At 46.2% G+C, this 22,390-nt stretch overlaps 1 protein-coding gene across 1 annotated transcript; it reads right to left on the bottom strand.

The window, feature by feature from the left end:
- Nucleotides 1-4,297: 4,297 nt before the first annotated feature.
- Nucleotides 4,298-9,199, bottom strand: Tmem177 (transmembrane protein 177). Its single transcript, XM_057770139.1, has 2 exons — nucleotides 9,159-9,199; nucleotides 4,298-7,144 (listed from the first exon to the last, which is right to left on the bottom strand). Exon 2 carries the CDS (start codon nucleotides 6,948-6,950, stop codon nucleotides 6,015-6,017), a length of 936 nt encoding a protein of 311 aa, XP_057626122.1. The 5' UTR covers nucleotides 6,951-7,144; nucleotides 9,159-9,199; the 3' UTR covers nucleotides 4,298-6,014.
- Between the last annotated feature and the right edge of the window lie 13,191 nt (nucleotides 9,200-22,390).

The following is a 22,390-nucleotide window of genomic DNA, read 5'->3' as shown; positions in this document are numbered from 1 at the left end:
AGAGACTCATGGGCATATCTTCTTCAAAGAGGTGTGGCCGCACTGCTGATGAAGTCGCAATAACATCTCAGCACCAATGACTTATGGGTATATCTTCTTCAGAGAGGTGTGGCTGCACTGCTGATGGAGTCCCAGTAACATCTCAGCACCAATGACTTATGGGCATATCTTCTTCAGAGAGGTGTGGCCGCACTGCTGGTAGGCAGAGGCTATGCCTTACAGCTGCTATTTGTGTGCTTTTATAAGTGGTTTGATTTCTTCCGAGTGAGTTCCACGTAGCTCAGGTTAGCCTCATACTTGTTATGTAGCTGAGGGTGGCTTTGAACTTGAGATCTTTCTGCATCCACCTCCTGAGTGCTGAGATTGCAGGCATCCAGCATCATGCCTGGTTTAGGAGGTGCTGCGGATGAGACCCCATGTGTGTCAGGTGGTCAGGTTTGGTGGCAAGTGCCTTATTCTGTCTTTGTCTTTAATCTTTCTTTTTGAGAAACTGTCTTTCAATTAACCTGGAAATCAATGAATAGGCTGGGGTGGTTGGCCAGTGAGCCCCAGGAACCTATTTGACTCTGCCTTCCGAGTTACAAGCATGGCTTTTTTTAAGAATGTAGGTTTTGGGGATCCAACTTCATTCCCCATGCTTGCAAAGTAAGCTCTCTACTGACCGAGCTATCTCTCTCTCTCTCTTTTTTTTTTTTTTGGTTTTTCGAGACAGGGTTTCTCTGTGGTTTTGGAGCCTGTCCTGGAACTAGCTCTTGTAGACCAGGCTGGTCTCGAACTCATAGAGATCCGCCTGCCTCTGCCTCCCAAGTGCTGGGATTAAAGGCGTGTGCCACCACCGCCCGGCCCGAGCTATCTCTCTAGCTCCAAAAAATCCTCCTGACACAGGAGAGGGCAGAGGAAGAGCCCAGACACCAGATTTCTCAGAAAGGCTTCCTGGAGCCATGAGGAGTCTCAGAGCCACTGAAGAGGAGCTGCCAGCAGGGGGCACTGTCACCCTGTCCATGCACAGCTTCATGATCTACAAAAACAACCGGAGCTGCCAGTGAAATCTGTTCCCACAGCAGGTGAGGAGCTTTCATGGCTTCCACAGCTACTGACAGAGAGATGGGGCCACACCCCAATAATGTAGGGCCAGAAGCAGGATGCCATGGTCTGTCACCTTGAGGCAGAAAGAGGGTGTAAAGTTCAGGCTCCTTTGAATATGATTTCACATACACACACACACACACACACACACACACACACACACGAGTTTTCCCCAGGTGTTACATGTCTTCATTATTGTGGCTGTCATACACAAGTCTTGTGTTTGTTTTTTTTTAAATTCCTTTTGACTATCAATATGTGTGTGTGTGTGTGTATGAGAGAGAGAGAGAGAGAGAGAGAGAGAGTAACTAATATTCTGGCATATTCCTACTAGTTCTCATGATTAGTTTCTTTTCTTGAGATGGGTTTCATGTATTCCAGGCCAGTCTCAAATTCTTATAGCCACGGATAGCCGTGAACCGATGGTCTATCTCTACCACGGATAGCCGTGAACCGATGGTCTATCTCTACCACGGATAGCCGTGAACCGATGGTCTATCTCTACCACGGATAGCCGTGAACCGATGGTCTATCTATCTCTACTTCCTGAGTGCTGGGATTTGCATCGCCATGCCTGGTACTGAGAATCAAACTCAGGTCTTTGTGCTGCTAGGCAACCACCCTGCCAACTGAGCCACATCCTCAGCCTTTTGAATACCATTTGTACCTAAACAACGTTCATGGTTTCCTAAGTAATTGCTATTCAACATTCCTATGACTTCTATTTTTAAAACTACTTACAGCATATGCATGTTCTTATTTATGTTCAGACATCTACTACTTATGCCTGTGTGCTATATTCCTAGCACAAATTCCAGTGTTTGCAGTTACTGGGTCAAAGAGTCAGTAGTCACCAAGAGTATTTGCTTGTATCAATTTTATCACAGCTCAGGAACACTGACCATTCTTTACTGCTATAGGATTTATAGGATTAGGGTAACTGTTGTAAAAGGCCATCTCTCACTCTGTGCGTGCATGCGCGGTACACACCCATGTGTGCGCACTGAGGCCAGAGGAAGATGTCAGATGTCCTGATCTACCACTCTCCACTTTGTTCTTTAATTTTCATTTTTAGTGGTGTTTGTTTTGTGTGTGTGTTGTGTATGTGTGAATGCAATACCTCCGGAGGCCAGAAGAGGGTGATGGATGCTTTGAAGCTGAAGTTAGTTGTGGTTGTCAGCTGCCCAGCGTAGGAAGCCAGCTCTTCTGAAAGAGCGATACACATACTTAACTGCCTAGCCACCTCTCCAGCTTTCTGCTTCACTGTCCTGAGCCAGGCTCTCACTGGACCTGGGGCTCTACTGGCAGCCAACAAGTCTCAGTGATCCTTCTGCTTCCCTCATCACGCGCGGGGCTACGTGCACATACAGCCATGCTCAGCTGTAGACATGGGCGGTAGGGATTCAGACTCAGTCCTCATGCCTGTGCACGAGCCATTTTCTCTGGTCTCTGCACCCCCTAGCTCTCACTTTAATGTGCATTTCTCAGGCATCATCCCCTCCTAGAGGATTGTGTGGGTGCTTTACTCTTTGTGGCTGCCAAGGAATTTTCCAGCCAATGGCTGGAGGGTTAATGACCTAAAAGCTTCAAGTGGACTGGGAAGCTCTGGACAGGAAAGGCCACTTGACTCATGACACCCGTGGGCCTTCAGGTTTCAGGACACTTTTGATAAGAGGATCGACATGCCTCTTTGATGGTAGCTGCCAATTTAAAACGGCACGGGAACTGACCTGCAGGTGGAATCTTCCCAAGTCCCCTTTCCCTCCTGTGAAGTCTCAGTGCCCCCATGTCATGCACAGTCCCCCACTTCCTCAGGGACTGTGGCTCTCCAGTCATTCTGATTAAAGTTACAATTCTGCTTCTGGAGATGCTGGCCGGCTTTATTTCCACATCACCCCCACCAATCCCAATCTAACAACGGCAACCTAAAGAATTGCCAGGGTGGTGGTAAACACCTTTAACCTCAATACTTAGGAGGAACTCTTTTAGTTCAAGGCCAGTCAGAGGTACAAATCGAGACCTCATCCAACCTCCCCTGCCCCCTGCCCCCAAATCACCAGGATAGCCTTTGGAAGGATCTGAGGTAGAGCTGCATGGGGCAGCACTGAGTTCGATGGAAAGGACGGTCTCAAGGATTTGCTAAGATGGCCCAAGTCCTGAACAGCCTGGTATGTGCACCCTGCAACAGCCCTTGAGATCTAGGGAACCAATCTTCTAAAGCCCATTGCATCGCCGCTCCAGGATGTCCATGCTACAGAATGGCTTCTGTACAAAGGCCCAGCTTCAGACATGGCTGGAAGGCCCTGAAAAGTGGACAATGGAGAAGAAACAGGAGGGCCCGCTAGAATCAGGCATGGGCAGAGCCATGCCATACCATCCATACCTCTCAGAGCTGTCTGTAGCATGAGTAACAAAAACCCAGAGACAGATATTGGGGTTCAACCTGGAGATCAGAAGAGCAAAGCAGCCACCCACTCGAGACACCTTTTACCTCTACCAAATCTTCAGACCAAAGGGGCGATATCCTGTCTCCACACGAGTTCCTGTCCCTTCCCCTCTATATTCCTCTCTCTGCCTGGCCATCTCAGTCCTGTCTCCACCACGCTAGTGCTGGGATTAAAGGTGTGTGACCCCAAGTGCTGGAACTGGGATCACCTTTGTGTGAGCTCTGTTTCTCTTTTAGACAGATTCAATCTTGTGTAGCCCAAGGTGGCTTTGAACTCACAGAGATCAGTCTGCCTCTGTTTCCCACCTGCCTCTGTCTCCTGGGTCCTGGGATTAAAGGTGTGTGCCACTACTCCCTGGCCCGTATGGATGACTAGTACAGCTGCTTTGTCCTCTGATCTTCAGGCAAGCTTTATTTATTAAAACACAAATAATATACCACCATCTGTTCCCTGTATCCTAGCTCCGACTGTGTTTATTTGACTGTGAAACACACACACACACACACACACACACACACACACACACACACGAGCTAAGACTCTGGGGGCAAGGTGCCTTGTAAAGCGTGTGGGACAGTAGAAGCAAAGATTTTCCCCAGAAGCAGGAGAGAGAAAAAGGATCTGTCTCGGGACTAGCTCTCCCCCACACTGGGGCTACCTTCCTGTATTGAATTTTTCTGCTGTTACAAAAAGATACAGAAGGCTGGCTTTTTAAAAAAATATTTATTTATTTATTATGTATACAATATTCTGTCTGTGTGCATGCCTGCTGGCCAGAAGAGGACACCAGACCTCATTACAGATGGTTGTGAGCCACCATGTGGTTGCTGGGAATTGAACTCAGGATCTTTGGAAGAGCAGGTAATGCTCTTAACCTCTGAGCCATCTCTCCAGCCCCCAGAAGGCTGGATTTTTAAAAATGTTTTTATTTAGCTCATCATTCTGGAGTTTCAGGAAAACATCACCTGCTTCTGCTCATGTCTGGTGGGACCTCATGGAAGGTATCTTGGAGGAAGGTACAACAGGAAGCCAGGGGAGGGCGGGGGGCTAGTCTTGCCTTTTGAGACAGGGTCGCAGCCTAGCTCAGTCTTGTCTGGAACTCATCACTATGTAACCCAGGCTAGCCTCTAACCCCTCTGCTTCAATCTGCCAAGGGCTGGGGATCACAGGTGGGAGCCACCATGCCCAGGGTCTTACTATCCTAAGACAGGGTTTTACTATGTAGCGCAGCCTGGCCTCAAACTAGTAATCCTCCTGCCCAGACCTCCCAAATGCTGGGATCACAGGTGCGCAGCCCCACTCTCTGCACGGGTCTGGTTCTTAGGCACCTGCAGTGCCAGCTACTCAGAGGGGCTGGGTGGCAAGACCACTTGAACCCATGAGTTTGAGACCACCCTTGGAAACACTGAGACCAAAGCCATAGTTACTTATGCCCTCCAGAGCTCACTGTGCAAGACCAGGTATAAATTCTTCCTGAAGATAATGGAGGGGCGCCTTCTTCTACGGCTCCTGCCTTGAGTTCCTGCTCTGAATTCCCTCAAAGATGGATGACTTGGAAGTGTAGTCAAGTAAACTCTCCTGGAGTTGCTCTTGATCAGGAGTGTCTTTACCACATCAACAGAAAAGGAAACAACATCCAATTATCAGGCCCATGTTGGATGCTGTCCTAGGTGCTAGGGACCTGTAAGATGTGCTCAGCCCACCACACCCAGGGGAAGGACCTGCGGCTGCCAGCACACTGAGCCCTCGATCACATACAAAGACTGGGCAGAAGCTAGTGGTATCCCACGCTGTCACTCCAGTCTGGACTGGTCCACCTTCCTTTTAGGTGTTCTACAAGGAACACAAGCTGCCACAGTGCCCTTCCCTCAGTGTGGACTAATCCCTTTCCCAGAGTTATACTGGTCCTAGGCCCACAGCCTTCAGGAATGCCCCAGGGAAGATGCGATTTCCAGGGAGAAGGTAACATAAATGGGGAACTTAGGCCTGGCTCCCTGACCGCAGCTCTCATCCCGCCCTGCAGGGGTCTCCTGTCCAAGGGTTAAACGTGAGGAATAAGTTAGTTATCTGACATCAAGTAGAGTGGGGTGGTTCTTCACTGTGGGAGACAGTTGATAGACCAGAAGCATCTCTGGTGGACACTCATGGGCGACTTCCATGGAATTCAGAGACCGAGAAGGATGAGCACCCCATTTATTTACGCTGCTCTCTCTCTCTGCCACCAGCCCCTCAGGTCCACAATCTCATGCAATCCAACACTTCCCACTTCCCAGTTGAGGTAAACATGGCTCAGATTCATTTAGGGACTCACCCCACAGACACCACGTTCATTCATGGTGAAGGCAGAATTGAGCTCTTTAACTCCAAAGATGGTCACTGTTCTGACCTTGGGCTGTGGAGGCGACCATATCAAGAGACTCCCCCAGAATTCATCACAGGGTGGTGCCTATGTGAACCAGGGGTGCCCTGTTGACTGGCTTCTCAGGAGCGCCCTGGGTTGAGTGTCCCCCTCCACATCTGTAGTAGACAGTCCCGGCGGGTGGTGTAGGGTAAATGTTTAATGCGAAACCAGTGTCTGGGAACGATGTTTCCACTTGGTGTGTACAGCTTCTCCCCTTGTCTGCCCAAGAGACTTCGGAGGGCCAGGTTGCCCGACAGGATCTTCTCATAGAATTCCACTCCACCCTGGGCGTAGGCTGCAGACAGAGAGGCTGTGCGGCGGTCCAGCCAGCCTTCCAGGGCGACAGTGAGGGAGTCCTTGGAAAAGGTGTAGGCCACAAAGCTTGCCACTATTGCCACCAAGCTGAAGGCAGCTCGAAGGCTCATGGGGCCTCTATAGAGCCCCAGGGCATGCTTGACACCCACACTTAGTACCCAGGTTCCTGCAAGGCAAGTCGGGGCTGGCAGGCTCTGCAGGGCAGCTGCATTGCTCTCCAGGTATACCACCTCTTTGGCTAAGGCAAACTTCTGAGCATTATGAGACAGGGTCAGTGCGTCTCTCAGCCTGGTGCCTGCTGGGCTCTGCCAATCCACTCTTTGTCCATGTATGATCACAGTATGGTCGATGGCGGTCACACAGCCATCCAGGAAGGTGGCAGGGATTCCCACCATGGCCCCAGTAGGAAATCTTGGGAAGCCAGCGCTCACGGGCTGGAAAGTGAAGGCAGTGAAAGGCTTGAAGCAGTGACCCGAGGGGACACCCATGTCCTGTAGCACCTCCTGGAAGAGGCTCTGGAGCTGAGGGGAAAGAGGAGCCGGCTGGCCCTGAGGCCAGTACTGGTAGAGCCACCGGACTATGGGATCTGAGAAGAGGTGAAATGAGATTTGAACCCCAAACAGGCCCGCACAGGAACCCACCAACAGGCCCGACCTGTGTCTCTGTATAAAGGCCGCGGCCCTCCACAGAGGACCAGCCATGAGTACTGCCTCTGTAGATAATGTAGCCAAAAATAAGAGAAGTCAGCCGCCTGGTGATTCTATCAGGTTACAGACTGAGCAGCCTCTGGGGCCACAGGGTTCTTAGAGTCTGGGCTCCAGAGCCAGACCACCTGGGGGCTTCACGGCATCAGTTCTCCATCTGCCAGGCAGGTGTGTGACAGCGGCCGCGGTGGCTGTGGTAACAAACAGAAAACATTTCAGGGTCTTGTGGTGTCTGGTAAAGGCTGTATTAGTTTTATCGCCATGGCTGGACACAGCACTAACCACTCCACAGCCTCACTCTACCCGGCACTCGGCCCACGGTGCATCTCTAACTAAGAATGAACCGTTATGTAAATTCACAACTATATGCTAGATACAGTTCTGAGAGCATAACATATACAGCATATGGGGCTGCGTACAGCCTGCGCACATCTCTCATATACTTTAGATTATCTCAATACTACTTATAATACCAAATACAACATAATACTACATATAGAGTTAGACTCTGAACTAAATGTCCGCAAGCTCAGTGGGCACAGTCTGTCTCGTATGTTTTTAATCCATGGCTGATTGAATATACATCCATGGACATGGAAGGCTAACTGTACTAGGAAATACCTGTAATACTAAGAAATAAAGAATTTTTTAAAAAAATATACATAAACACACACTACATATGCATATCCTTAGGGGATTAGATTCAAGGCCCCTCAGACTCCAAGATCTTTAGATGCTCATCTCTCACAAAAACAGTTTAGTATTTGTAAATTACATATATATGTAACTTATTATATATATCTATTTCCTTTTAGTTTTTTAAAAATATTTATTTATTTATTATTTATACAGTATTCTGTCTGCTTGCATGCCCGCAGGCCAGAAGAGGGCACCAGACCCCACCACAGATGGTTGTGAGCCACCATGTGGTTGCTGGGAATCGAACTCAGGACCCCTGGAAGAGCAGGCAGTGCTCTTAACCACTGAGCCATCTCTCCAGCCCCTCCTTTTAGTTTTTTGAGACAGGGTTTCTCTGTAGTGAGAGGCTAGAGCTAATGGGCCAATCAGCGTATAATTTATGGAGACCTATGTGTGACTTTCTTTGGGGCTAAACAGTTGTGGGGTACAGGAGGAAACAAACAACGAACAAGCCAGGCCCCTTCGTGTCACACTGTAGCTCTGGAGTCTGTCCTGGAACTCCCTCTGTAGATCTGGCTGGCCTCAAACTCAGAGAGATCCGTCCTCCCATCTCTGCCTTCCAAGAGCTGGGATTAACAGGCAGGCCATTACCTATATTCGATGTCAACTCTACATCACTTACGGTACCTATTACAATGCAAATGCTATATGTGTTGTTGTGGTGGTGCATTGCTTAGGGGAATAAAGCCATGCTCAGTACCGATGGAAACTTCCCTCAAACACATTTGATTTGCAGCTGGTGGACTCAACACCGGAACCTATACCACAACGGTTGATTTCCAGCTGTGAAAATAAGTGTCCTTGGGCCAGGTTTATTGTCTTGGACCTTCAGCATCTCGAATTAAAGGAAAATAAACTCCTGTCAGTCAGGACATGCATTGTGTAGTACTTTGTGCGGCATGTTAGCCACTGATAGTACAGGCTCAATATTTGATCACAGGCTGCTTGGGAACCACAGCAGGTGTTTCACTTAAAAAAAAAGCTGTATTCTTGCATGTACACAAATAGACCAAAATGGTCCATCAACCTGACTTACTATCATACATAGTCAATACTGTTTTGCTGGTTTTTTTTTTTTCTTTTGGGACAGGGTCTCACAGGCGCACTTTTGAACATTCTGGGCACTTTATTTCCTGTGACTAAACTATGCCACTAATTATCATTCTATTTCTCTTTGGATAAAACGTCATTGTATTCCTATCCACACAGAGCGTTTGGTAAGCAATGTACTGCTGCAAACAGAAGGCAGGGTTCTGTGTCACACCATTTAAGTCACTCTTTCCCAGAGGAAACTGAGGCTAATTAAGGCGGGGTCCTGCAGACAGCTCCAGCTAGCCGGGGTCAGTCTGTGAGCTCCGCGGCTGGCCCAGCAGCGGATGGAGGATTCTGGCTTTAGAAGGGTCCCCCACACCCCTCGGCCCTGACCCACAGGCTTCCTACAGCCGGAACCCGACAGCACCCGGAAGCAGGAGAACGTCCCTCTCAGTGCTACCCGCCAGCGCTCACCTCTGCAGAAGCCTTGGAAAGCGAGACTCCCGCGCCGGACCCGGCAGGCGCAAAGCACGCCGGTCTACGGCCTTCGGAGGTGGGGCGTTATGGTCGGGGCGGGGCTTGGTGGGCGGGGCTTACAGTCTCGCCTGTGCTCCGCACCCGGCGGAGCTTTTCTCGACTCTGAGCTATGCCTGTAGTCCCGGCAGTGGAGAAGCCGCCCAGCGATTTTGTCATCCCGTTCACGTGTCGCGGATCTTTCGGAGCTAAGATAGAGACGGTCTGGTCATCTGGTCCTGATTTCTCTGTCAGAGCAGAATAAGTATTTGCGCAGTATGCTGGAAGAAGAGCCAAGCTTAGTGAGAAAAACAAGGCAGGGAAGGTCTGGAATTTGCTGCTAATGACCCCTGCATTCCAAAAGTCAAGTGACCTTGTGAAGCTTGCAAGAAGTGGGGTATTGACAAGATTAGAGTTAAGCAAGAAATACATACTGGAAGGCACACCCAGCAAATTGTGGATGTCTGGATAGTACGTGTACAGCCATTCGTGTCAAGACCAGAGGTCAACCTGGGATGTTCCCCAGAAACCAGCTGCCCAGTGTTTGGAGACAGGGTCTCTCACTGTCACCTGGGGTTCAGCAGTTAAACTAGCCTACCCGGCCAGTAGACCCCAGGAATCTGACTGCTTCTGCCTCCCCTGTGCTGGGATTAAAAGCATGCACCAAAACACCAGCTTCTTATGTGAATGCTGGGGTTGAATCTAGGCCCTCATGCTTTTGTAGTAAGTGCTTTACCAATTGAGCCATCTCATTAATAGTTTGACGAGTTTTCTAAAAAACAATCCTGAGGGTGCTTTGGGGTGTGAAAATAATACTCAGTATTACTAGTGTTATTATTTTTTTATGTGGGGGTGTTATTCGGGAGGGGGAGACACGAGACGCGCGGGGTTGGGGAAGGAGAGACGAGACACGCGGGGTCCCACGTGGGTAAACTTTAATGGGGGAGGGTAACATACACGGAGCGGGAGTGAAGAGACGGAAGGGAAAAAGGGAGGGGAGAGAGAGAGAGAAGAGAGAGAGACGGGCGGGTTGGAACGCCCATTTTTAAAGGGCTCTGGGCATTTTGGGAGGAAGTGTCCTGCGCGTGCGTGGTTTTCCATTGTACCACTGGGGTTTGTAGTCCACTTGGAGACTGTATTTTCTGCGCATGTGTGGCCTTGTCTCCAAAAGAACAACAACTAGAGCTCTAATTATTATTCTGTAGGTTAGAATAATATATTTAACTGTCTCATATTTTTTAAGCCAAAAAGTCTGTTTATAAATATTACCTTAACACATCCAAGAATTTTTTTGTATTAAGATATTCTACTTCGTTTATGGCCAACTTTCAATCAGCCCACAAGCCTTACAGAATATCTTCCTTATTTATATCTCATAATTTTCATCTTTAATTGATCAAATTCCCTGAGACATCTCAAGCCACACTTGGATTGAACTGAGTTGGTTCTTTTTTGTTTGTTTGTTTGAATTTTTTTGAGACAGGGTTTCTCTGTGTAGTCTTGGCTGTCCTGGAACTCACTCTGTAGAGCAGGCTGGCCTCAAACTCAGAGATCCACCTGCCTCTGCCTCCTGAGTGCTGGGATTAACGGTTTGTGCCACCATACCCAGCAAGATAAGGATTTTTATAGTTCAGGAGTAGGGGCTTTTCAATTGCGGGACTTGGCAGGCAAGTAAGTGAGGTGACAGGAGCAGAACATAGCATAACAAGTTGGCCATAACAACCTGAAACAGAGACATGCTTGCAAGATGGTCACAAGGCAATCATCACAAGGTGGTCATAATAGCCCTTTGAAACAAAGGCACGGTTTCCATTTCCTGGAACAGGCAGTACAGAGCCATTTGTAGTGAAGGTTACAGGTGGGGCATAGCCCTATCTTTGAGAAACAGATTTAATCATAAACAGGAATCAGCCTAGTTTGTCTTTACTCTAGGAGAGCTTTCAAGCCTAAGATGGAGGCAGGCTGGCCCATCACTCTGTGTAAAGTGTACAATGTTGGTTACGGGGGGGAGGGTCCTCTGACTACTTTCCATATGCATCTCAAGGTTTGATTTTTAAAATTTTTGTATGTGTGTGGTGTGCACATGTGTATATGCATGTTTATGTGTGTAGATGTGCATGTATATGTGTATGTGTGCATGCATACATGTTGAGGATTAAGGCTGATGTCATGTGTCTTCCTCAGTCACTCCCTTCATTATTTACTGAGGCAAGGTCTGCCACTGAATCTAGAGTTTACCAGTCGGGTACTCTAGCAAGCCAGTTCATTTTGAAAAGCCTTGTTTGTACCTGTCATGGGATGGGTTACAGGCAGGCTGCCATGCCCACCAGGCTTTGACATGGGTTCTGGGGATCTGAACACTGGTCCTCACATTTGGAGAACTAGTGCTCTTCCTGCCAAGCTGTCTCCAAAGCTCTAAGGTTTTCTTTCTACCTCATTTCCTATAAAGTCTTTTCACACATTGTTTTAACTACCTACTGAATATTTCAAGGGAGCAAACCAATTTCAGAGACTATCATCAGACAGACCTCTTGGCCCCCGCCTGGGTCAAGCCCTTTAAAGTTAAGCTCTTTCTCAGACAGAGGGTGTAGTTGTCCTGGCTGTGCCCAGGGCAGCTCATGGCTGGGCATACTCCATCTCCACCCTGGCCTGTTTCTTGCTCTGTGAGTTTGTGTGTACATGTATCTGGAGATCAGAGTCAGAGGTCAACCTTGGGTGTAGTTCTTCAGTGTTAAGTCCAAAGCCCTTTCCCATACCCATGTCCATATGCAACAATGCCCTAAACACAAGGACTGTGACATAGTAAACTGTTGTTTTCCCATTGGCACAGTGGCTGCACCTGAATCTACTACCGTTCAGCCAGAAAGTTCTGCTCCATAGTTACTGGCTGGCTTCTCAGGCAGCGACCCAGTGGGGCTTTTATGTCCTGCCATGTCCACTTTCTGTCACTGCCATCAATTGCAGTTTTCACCAAATCTCTATTGTTCTATTTATCAATAAAACTTGGGAGTCAGAGGCTGAGATGGAAACCTGCTAGCTCAGAAAGGTTGAGGAGCAACTAGCTGGCCTTCCCTCTTTGCTGGCATCTCAGAAAGAGGGCATCCTTCTGCTCTGCCTAATCAAAAAAGACCACCATACTCAAAGCCCCGCCCTACTACTTCCTGTTCATTCCTCTGTGTGTCTTCCAGCCTTCCTCTGACTCTCTATGATTACTTTCTGTCAATATCCTGTTCTGCTCACAGAACCTTGAAGGACCATCCCATCTTTTGGAATGTTCAGCAGTCATTTCAGATTTCCTACCTGACTTTGCTCTGCTAAGCCATTGGCTGAAACAGCTTCTTTATTAACCAATAGTAATATAACATAGTCACAGCACATAGACAAGAATCTCTTATCATCTCCCCTTTTCTGTCTAAATAAAAAGGAAGGTTTTAATTTTAACATAGTAAAATTACATAAAACAAAACAGGTATCAAGCAAGAATTACAGTTACAGTATTTATATCTACTTTATCTTCTATCATGACTAAGTAAAACTATAACTATTCTTCAACTCCATCAAAGACCTCAGAAGGACATAATATTGTCTAAATAAACAGGAAGTGCATTGTAAGCAACTTTCAAAACTCTAGAATTGACAGAGACATTGCTTCCTGGATAGTCACCCAAAGTTCTTCTGTAACATTAGGGCATCCATCTTCAGCCTATAGGTTCATAGAATCTAGCAGACATTTCCAAGAAGCAGGAAATTTGAAAGACTGTTTCACCTATCTTGGTAGTTTTTCAGTCACTTTCTTCTGTATCTTGCAGAATGTCTCACAGTTTCTTCTGTGAAGCAGGAATCCTGAAGGACAATCCCATCTTTCAGAATATTCATCAGTCATTTTTCTGTGGGTCCTTCATGTCCAGTTCATACAGCATACAATCAAGCAGTCCAGGCCAGAGCAGTTTCTTGCCCAAACGGCTAGCCTTGTCACATTGAAGGCAAATTTCTTTTTTTTAAATTTATTTTTCCATTCAAAAATTTACACTTTCTCCCTCCTCCCATTCCCCTCCTGCTCCCCCCACTCACCCTCCTCCCTTCCCCTCCCTCCTTAAGAGAGGGTAGGGAACTCTGCCCTGTGGGAAGTCCAAGCCACCCGCCTACAAGGCAAATTTCATAATGAGTTTCTTCAATGCCCATCAGCCTCTCTGAAGTAATTGGTGCTGCCAGAAGCAGGCATGTCTCACTGCTGAGAAAAGTCTACGTTTTTAAAACATTTTAAATACCATGTTCTGTAGGTCTCTAAAAGGGTTGATAAATACCTATCCATCTGAAATATATCTTTGTGCAACTAGAAAACCTAACTAACATGACTACAGTTTGTCTATTATAGATGGTTATTAATCCATAATTTTAATTATATATTACATTTTTAAATGTGCTGCACAAACACAATACCTTAACCAAGAGCAGAAATATACATATAAAAAATTGGCCTTAAATTTGTATCAATAAACCAAGATCCATACCAATGCAAAGTATTCATCTCTATAGCATATTCCCCTTTAAATGTAAACAAACATTTATAAACAATCATTTGGGGAATTTGGGTGTTGTCCCTAGACTACTTCCCGCTGATGGGGGTGTTGTTAATCAGGTCTTTCATGGGGTATTCTATGTAGTAAGACCCTCTCAGACAGCAGTCCTGAAGCTGTCATGAATGTTGGACCTTCTGGGCCATTGCTCCATGGGGATCTTTGTTTCATCAAACCATATTAGCTGACAATGAATCCACAGCTTTCTATACTTTGTGGAAACAAAAGCAGAACCTTTTTTCCAAATCAACATATCCTTAGACCCAAATTTTGAAGTCAAATACCTTTATGTTGATTTAACTTAGCAGCCCCTAGAATCAAATATCTCTCTGCAGTCAAAAAATTCAATAATAAAAAACATAATCCAGACTTTCTGTGTATATTCCATCTTTATGTGGCTTATTTTTCTTTACTCCTTTAATCTATGACTGTCTGTACTTTTTTATATTACTGTTACTGTCTCTTTAAAGACTTTATTTTTAAAACCTATTTATTTTTATAACTGTCTATACTCTTTTTCTTCTCTTTCCCAAGCCTCCATACATTTATCTAACACTATGGCCCATCAGAGAGGTCTTTTTCATCGAATCTGTCTTTATTGCGTATCTATCAGAAGTGCCTCTTCAAACGCTAAGCAGCATGGCTAGGACTAAGGCTGCTTTGCCTTTTGGGCCCGCCCAGTCCAACATGGCGGAGGTTCACTGCCAGCTCTGCACCAGCTCTGTGAGCCATGCTCACTGCCCCAGCTCCAGGGACACAGCGGGTCTATGTTGCCATCAAGCAATTTGTAACACGCTGCTCACAGATCTCATTTAATTGCTCCATAGCCGGACCTCCCAACAGAGACAGAGCCATTTGCTCCACCAGCACAAGCCAGGAAGTCAGTTCTTAAAGAAGCCATGCCTCTGCATGCCACCAGAAAACAGAGTCTATCTGAAAATATGTGACTACCATGAAGCTCCAGTTGACTGCTGTTCTTGTGGGTCTATAAGTCCATTTTTTAAAAATATTTATTTATTTATTATGTATACAATATTCTGTCTGTGTGTACATCTGCAGGCCAGAAGAGGGCACCAGACCTCATTACAGATGGTTGTGAGCCACCATGTGGTTGCTGGGAATTGAACTCAGGACCTTTGGAAGAGCAGGCAATGCTCTTAACCACTGAACCATCTCTCCAGCCCCTATAAGTCCATTTTTTAAGAAGTTTTCTTAGGCTTTATGTGGAAATTCTTTCCCCATGTTGATGCCATTTTGTAAACAGAGACTGTTTATTTCCTGGCCACTCAGACCTGAATAATCACACAAAACTATATTAATTACAATACTGTTTGGCCAATAGCTTAGGCATATTTCTAGCTAGCTCTTACATCTTAAAGTAACCCATTTCTATTCATTTATGTATTGCCACAAGGATGTGGCCCACTGGTATGGGCCACAGCAGCTCCTTCAGCAGCTACATGGCGTCTCCTTGACTCTGCCTAATCTTTCTCTGTATTGCTTTTAGATTTCCTGCCTGGATTTACCCTGCTAAGCCATTGGCTGAAACAGCTTTTTTATTAACCATATTTATTATATTACCATATTCACAGCATACAGAGGGAAATCCCACACCACAAGGTTGATTTTATTTAATTAATGCAAAGGCAAACTTGGGGTTCACAGTGTGATAGAATATTCCACAAGAGTAAACAGAGGAACTGTTATCAGGTAAACAAACTCTAAGACAGGTTTCTGTTTAAAGAAAAGCAGATCTCCTAAAGTGGGTTCCTGTTTCCCATGAACCAACCTTCATGCTCCAGAAACTGTTACTAGGAGCCCACCCAGACACAGGTTAGAGCACTTGCAAGTCTTTGTACAGCTGGCTGGTACTACACTCAGGTATTGCAGGACCCAAGTGTAGTGTTGAGTGTTTAGGGTAAGGGGCTTTTACAAGCAAAAACCATATCCTGGTATCTCACTTGGCAGCTGCAGGGGGAGCTTTGCGCAAGCTGGCAGTTTAACAGAAGCGAAGATAAGTAGCTGGGGCGTCTCGACCGTGGGTTCCTAGAATAGAGTTGGGTAATTTTTCATGGGATTCTCCATCAAGGTGATCAAATTTTAGTTAAACATGACATGACTTCAGCAAGAATATAGGATGGAGGAAGCTCCGAACCATCTTCCCTGTCACAGAACCTCCCTTGACCTTCCCCCAAAGGTCAAGCACATCGGACAAGGACACCTAGTTCCTGTTGAGTTTTAAACCTTGGACAAAAGGCTGAGGTACCTATGTAACATATCAAAGGACCTGACTGCCAGGTTCTCCCAGCTTTCCTCTGTCCCTATCTGTTACAGGGCGTGGCTGGCATATCCTGCCCTCCACCCTGAACTCTTCAGCCCAGGGGCTGGGCTGCCCTTCCCCCAGAGGCTCTTCCCTATATAACACAGGCATTTTGGTTACTGCCCTTCTTGTATCTTTGGCCTCTTGGCTGCTGCTTACATGGCCCAGCTCTGGTTATGTCTACTCTGAACTCTCCCAGATGTCCCTGCCTCTGACTATGCTCGCCTACACATCTACAAGAAACTTTTACCTCCACCAGACCTAGGAGCAGGCATGTCCTTTCCTTTTTAATTTTTTAAATTCAGTTCCCACTCTTTATCAGCTCAGATCCCTAACCTGCTGATTATTTTACAGAATCTGTTTGCTTTTCTGGCATTTTGCTCTTCCTCCACCCCCCAACAGATGGCTAGTAGATTTCCATCACCCAGCACTTTGGCAAAATGTCTAGTTACCCACAAACGCTAGCACTTCTGGGTCCCAGGGCCACACATGTGCCATCAAATGCTCAGGTCATTTACATAGCCACCCGAGGCCCTCAAGCCCTATGTAATATATGTGCAGCATGGTCACGTGATCTACACATGATGCAGCTACAGCTATGTAAGCCCCTGTGCAGATGTGCTAGGCAACCTTTAAAAGTTGGACATGCCTGCTCCATGCTTTCTCTTTCCATCTTTCTGAAGTAACTAAGGCTTCCCTCTCTCCCCCCTCTATCTCTTTCTGTCTCTCTATCCTCTCCCCCATCTATCTCCTCTCTCTTTCTCCCTCTCCCCGTCTCTCCCTGCACCTACTTCCTCAGGCCTGACCACGTGTCTATCTCTTTCTTAATAAACTCTTAAAGTGGGTTTTGTTGTATATTTCATGATCTGTTCTCACTCGTGCCCAGTAATTTCATTGGTGCTGAGACTTCTGCCCCTTCCTTCTGGGGACAGGACCCTGGACTAGGTTTTCCACAACAACGTGCATTCCATCTGCCTGGCTGCCAACTCCTATGTACGCCAGCAGCTTTGGATCGGTGAGTTTTTCCCCTTCTGGTCAGTTTAACTATTTCTCTGAACCTGAGGATCTGACTGTTGAGCTTCCAGCAACCCTCTGGTATTCCTAGAAATGGGGGCGGATGCCCCCAACCATAGCCTTCAAGGCTACCATTGAGCCCTTCACTGACATTCACCTCTGGTTGTTCCCCATGGCTGAAGACTGAGATTTGGCACTGCCACCGCCACTGTTCTGACTTTTTGTCCTGTTTTGGACCCCTTGGAAATCATCATATTGCCGCTGTTTGGAGTTTTTGTCCTCTTGGACCGCTTTGAGTGACCCTTTTTGGCCCCCAGTTCCTGTACCGATGGGTCTTGAATGGGCTTGGCCTAGATCTCAACCCTTGCACTATTCTGGAGAAGTCCGATTAGTTGCCTTTTGGTTTTTGCCTTTCTCACATTTTTAGTCATGGGAAACAAATACCCAAAAACTATTGGTCCAATCTCCTCCTGGGATGTCTTTTAAAGACCCTAAAATCTCAAACCTTAATGCCTTATTTACAGATTCCCACACTTGTCCACCTTTGTTCTAAAAAATGGCCTAAGTACCCTTTAGATAATAACCTAGAATGGCCGCCAATTGACACCTTAGATCCTGATGCTCTGCCGGAGCTTCCCAGCTATTGTCAGCGCACAGGCATACAGAAAGAGTGTCCTTGTATCCAAGCCTTTTCCTATCTAAGTTCTAAGGCTTTACAAGCCCTTACCTGCTTACATGTTCCTGGCTATGCCATCTCAGCCGGAGGAACACTCTACTTCTGCACTGGACCCTGCTAATGAACCTCCATCTTTCCGACCTCAGCAGACAGCTCCTTCTACCTCTGCAGTTCTCTCTTTTCTGCCACCAGATGCTCTGTCATCCCCTCCGGATCCCTCCTTCTCTCCAGTGCCATGCTGCGGCAGTTACCCGACTCTAGCACCCACTTTTACCCCTCCTTTCACGTGCTCACGTGCTGCTAAGGATCCCAACCCTGACCAAACCTAGCGGGCTGCAGTTTTCTCACTGTGAGAGGTAGCCAGTGTGGGTGTGCTGGTCAAGGCACACGTTCCTTTCTCGCTCTCAGAACTCTCTCACATAGAACAAAAACTGGGTTCTTACATGTCTAATTCTACCTCTTTCATAAAGCAATTCCAATACATTACCCAATCTTACAGTCTCACCTTTCATGATATTTTTATGATCCTATCTAATAACCTACTTCCTGTGGAGCGCAGGAGAGTTTGGGAGCAGGCCAGAGTACATGCAGATGGGGTTTACCAGAATAAAGCAGCAACCCCCTCAGGGGCAGACGTGGTCCTCATGCAGGATCCACACTGGGATTTTAACACGCCAAGTGGTATTTTAGCTAGAGACCAGTTTACGACCTGTCTTCTGGTGGGTCTCTGTAAGGCTTCCCTCAAGCCAGTAAACTATGATAAACTCAGAGGTTCTTCAGGTTACAAAGGAAAATCCACCTGCGTTTTTAGAACACCTCACTAAAGCTCTGTTACAATATACTAACCTAGACTCAGAGACCCCAGAGGGCAGACTGTTCCTTATGACACACTTTTTTTTCTCTCAGAGCTTTCCTGACATTAGGGCTAAATTAAGCATCTGGAGAAGGGCCCTTTGACCCCACAGGTCTTAGAGTTGGATTTTAAGGTATACCAAATAAGAAATGCTAAAATCCATAATCATAAGTGTCAAATGCTAGCCATGGCCACCCGACTGGCCAAGGAAACTGATGCTACTGTCCATGTTGTCTGTGCCACTCCCTTGCCCCTGAGGCTCTAAGAGGCCGGTGTTTCAAATGTCGTAAAACTGGGCATTGGGCCTGGGCGTGTCCTAATCCCCATGGACATGAGATCATGTCTGAGGTGCCGTAGGGAAGGGCATTGGGTCAGTTGTCCTTGTGCACATTGTGGCATGGAGACATCAAACCCAGACAGTTCCCAAACTGACCTTCTAGGTCTGGTCATGGATGACTGAGGCTGCCCAGGCTCCTTTCACCCAACCACAGTGGTCATCTGCAATAGGAGCCATGGGTAAATATCATGGTATCAGGACGGCCCATCTCCTTTCTCTTGGGCACCTGAGCCACATACTCGGTACTGAGGGAATTCTGGGGTCTACCTCTCCTTCTAGTTTCCCTATTGTTGGGGCAGAGGGACAGCCTTATCTACCTCAGCAGACCCCACCACTTAATTGTATTTTAGGGGTATTTATCTCACTCATTCATTTTTAGTCATGCCAACCTGCCTGGTACCTCTTATGGGAAGAGACTTTTTAGCTAAAGCAGGAGCTCCCATTTCATTTGCTCCTTCCATTCGGCTCACCCCAGACTCACCAATAACTCCTCTCCTCCTCCTCCTCGTCTCCGAGCCTCTCAGTTCCAACATGTCATTTCCTTTGCCAGCCTCTCAGGTGGACCCCAAGTCTGGGACACCCCAAACCCCTCTGTTGCTAAACACCATCCCCCTTCTGTCATCCAATTACAGGATTCTACCAGGTACATTGCCCAAGCTCAGTACCCCCTCTCTCACTCCAGAGCCTTAGGGGACTTAAGCCTATCATCTCTGACTTTCTAAGAAAAAAGCTACTTTGCCCCACTTCTTCTCCCTTTAACACCCCTATACTTGCTGTTAAAAACAAAACCTAATGGAACCTATCACCTGGTTCAAGACCTCCGGCTCATTAACTCCACAGTGGTCCCTCTTCATCCTGTAGTGCCTAATCCTGACACACTTCTTTCCACTACCCTCCAGGAACCTCCCACTTCTCAGTCCTAGATCTCAAGGATGCCTTTTTCTCTATTCCTCTCAGCTCTCAATCTCAAGATATCTTTTCTTTCACCTGGACTGACCCTGACATTCACCTCTCCACACAGCTCACCTGGACCGTCCTTCCCCAGGGATTCCGGGGCAGCCCACACCTATTTGGTCAGCTTTTGCTTCTGATCTACTCTCATTGTCTCTCCCCAAGTTTAAACTCATATGGCAAGTAGATGATATTTTACTTTGCAGTCCATCCTTAGAGATAAACCAAAATTTTTAAATTTCTTGTCCAAAAGGGATATAAAGTCTCACCACCGTACTCACCTCTCCTGCACCAGGAACTCCATATGCTCTCCTTTCCGATTTTTCCTTTTTCCCTCTTTCTCCTGTCTGCTTTACCAGTTTCTCTGTATCTCCAATGTCATACTTAAATTTCCACTTCACCATTCGGCTGTTGTTACAGGGATCATCATTAGGCACAAGGTGGGAGGCGCAAAGACTGTCAGATGCCCAGGTTGTAAGAAATGGTAACAGTTAGGGGACATTCACACCCCCAGTCTCCAAAAGGGAGGCTCACACAACAGATTTTAATATAACAGATTCATCACTGACTACAGCAGTGCCTCCTGGACATTAAGGTAAAACTATGATGCTAAAAGAAACAAGTGCCTTAAGGTTTGCTTCAGGTAAAACATTAAAAGGTCTAATAATTTCTTTCTTCCCCTCCTCTCTCACTATACAACTATCCATAGTCTTTTAAAAATATTTATTTATTTATTATGTATGCAACATTCTGTCTGTGTGTATGTCTGCAGGCCAGAAGAGGGCACCAGACCTCATCACAGATGGTTGTGAGCCACCATGTGGTTACCAGGAATTGAACTCAGGACCTTTGGAAGAGCAGGCAATGCTCTTAACCACTGAGCCATTTCTCCAGACCTCCATAATCTTTTAATCCAACATGATACCATTGTAATCATAAGCTTTTAATGTGTCTAAATTTATCTCTTTTTACAAATTTAAACATTCGTATAAACTCCATAGAGCCAAATTGAACCCACCTAAACAGACCAGACTTGCCCAGGATAAGTATCATTTAATTCTTTCCTGGTCTCAGAAACCCTGGGAAACTCCCTCCTCTATCTCAGAAACCCTGGGAACCCCCCCATCCATCTTTCATCTTGGGACCCTCCTCCATCAATCACCAGGATCTAAAATTTTTCTAAATATAATCTTCCCCAGTGCTGACTCTGTTGCATGTGTGTTTTGTGTAATGGCATGCCTTTGATAGGGCCCACCAAAGCATCCACTTTGCCCAATTCCTGTTCACTGTGTATGTGTGTGTGTATACATGTAACTTAAATAAATACACCTATGTTTAGTGTTAAATGTTATAATTGTCTGTTTATTGTATCTCATTCCAGACTACAAAGCAGCAAGTCTCATATTTTAAACTGGTATGTACTTTTAAGTCTCTTACAAAAATACTTTATGTTTAATCCAACCCTGCTTTAGCTGTTAAGTTGAGAGCCAGTACAGTCAAGCTCAGTCTCAACTCTCCAGGCAGATTCTATACTGTAGTTATAACTCATCTATACCTGGTAAACAGCCCTCAATTGCTCAGAGATCTTGGGTATATGGCATTTAAATGCTTAATTATTAAAGAACTTTTCATAACAAAAATGAAGGATGGCTCCTAGCAGCAGCACTCTATTTCCTCCAAAGAAGACAGAAGACAAATGGGCACAGAACAACATCCATCTGCAAGTCATTTCAACTGCCAAGTGCTGACCACTGGGCAAAACTGCCTTTCGTCTAAGCTGAAGATCTCCAGATGTTGACAGAATCACTGGAATCCACAGCCTAGCTGCTCAGGTCAAGGTAGGCTTGTCTTCCTACAGATTTCTTAGCCCACAGGATCTTCTGGAGCCTGGCAGGCCCTGTGCTAAACAGCAAAAAATGACCCTCAGTGACCATGGAGGACCCTGAGGAGTAGCTCTAGGTGCCAACCAAGTAAGTTCTCTGTCATTTTTAAATCAATAACTCAAGCAAAATTTTATTCTTCTCAGAGATCTCTGATGCAGTTTGACAGCTGAGAGGTTTTGTTAGTTTAAAAGGACAGCCTCACCAAATAAATTTCAGTAAATTACAAATACCAGTTATTAAGACTTGTACCTGCAAGTTATAAAGGTGTGAGGACAAATGCACGCTATCAAATTTCTCTCTCACGCTGCCTTTCATAGTCTTAAAAATACTTTCATTATGCAAAAATATCTGTCACAGTCATTCTGACATAAATATACTACTGTTTTTAAAATGCATATGTTTAAAACTTATGCTTTCATAAAACCAAAAATTCTTGTGAGTTCCAATGAGATGAATTGAAGGATCCACCTTAAACAGGTGAGATACACCCCTCTCAACTCCCTGGTCCTAAATTTTTTTTTCCTGAACTTAACTTTGTTTTGTGTTCTGCCAATACCTTAAACAGGTGTAAGAGACACCAGA

The sequence above is a fragment of the Chionomys nivalis genome, chromosome 5, assembly GCF_950005125.1.
Source record: "Chionomys nivalis chromosome 5, mChiNiv1.1, whole genome shotgun sequence".
In the NCBI taxonomy this organism is placed as follows: Eukaryota; Metazoa; Chordata; class Mammalia; order Rodentia; family Cricetidae; genus Chionomys; species Chionomys nivalis.
Note: the sequence above shows the minus strand (reverse complement) of the source record. Positions and strands in the feature narration are given on the sequence as shown.

Excerpts from the sequence above, each read along its gene's own strand:
- Tmem177 (XM_057770139.1), bottom strand. The coding sequence starts at position 6,950 with ATGGCTGGTCCTCTGTGGAGGGCCGCGGCCTTTATACAGAGACACAGG.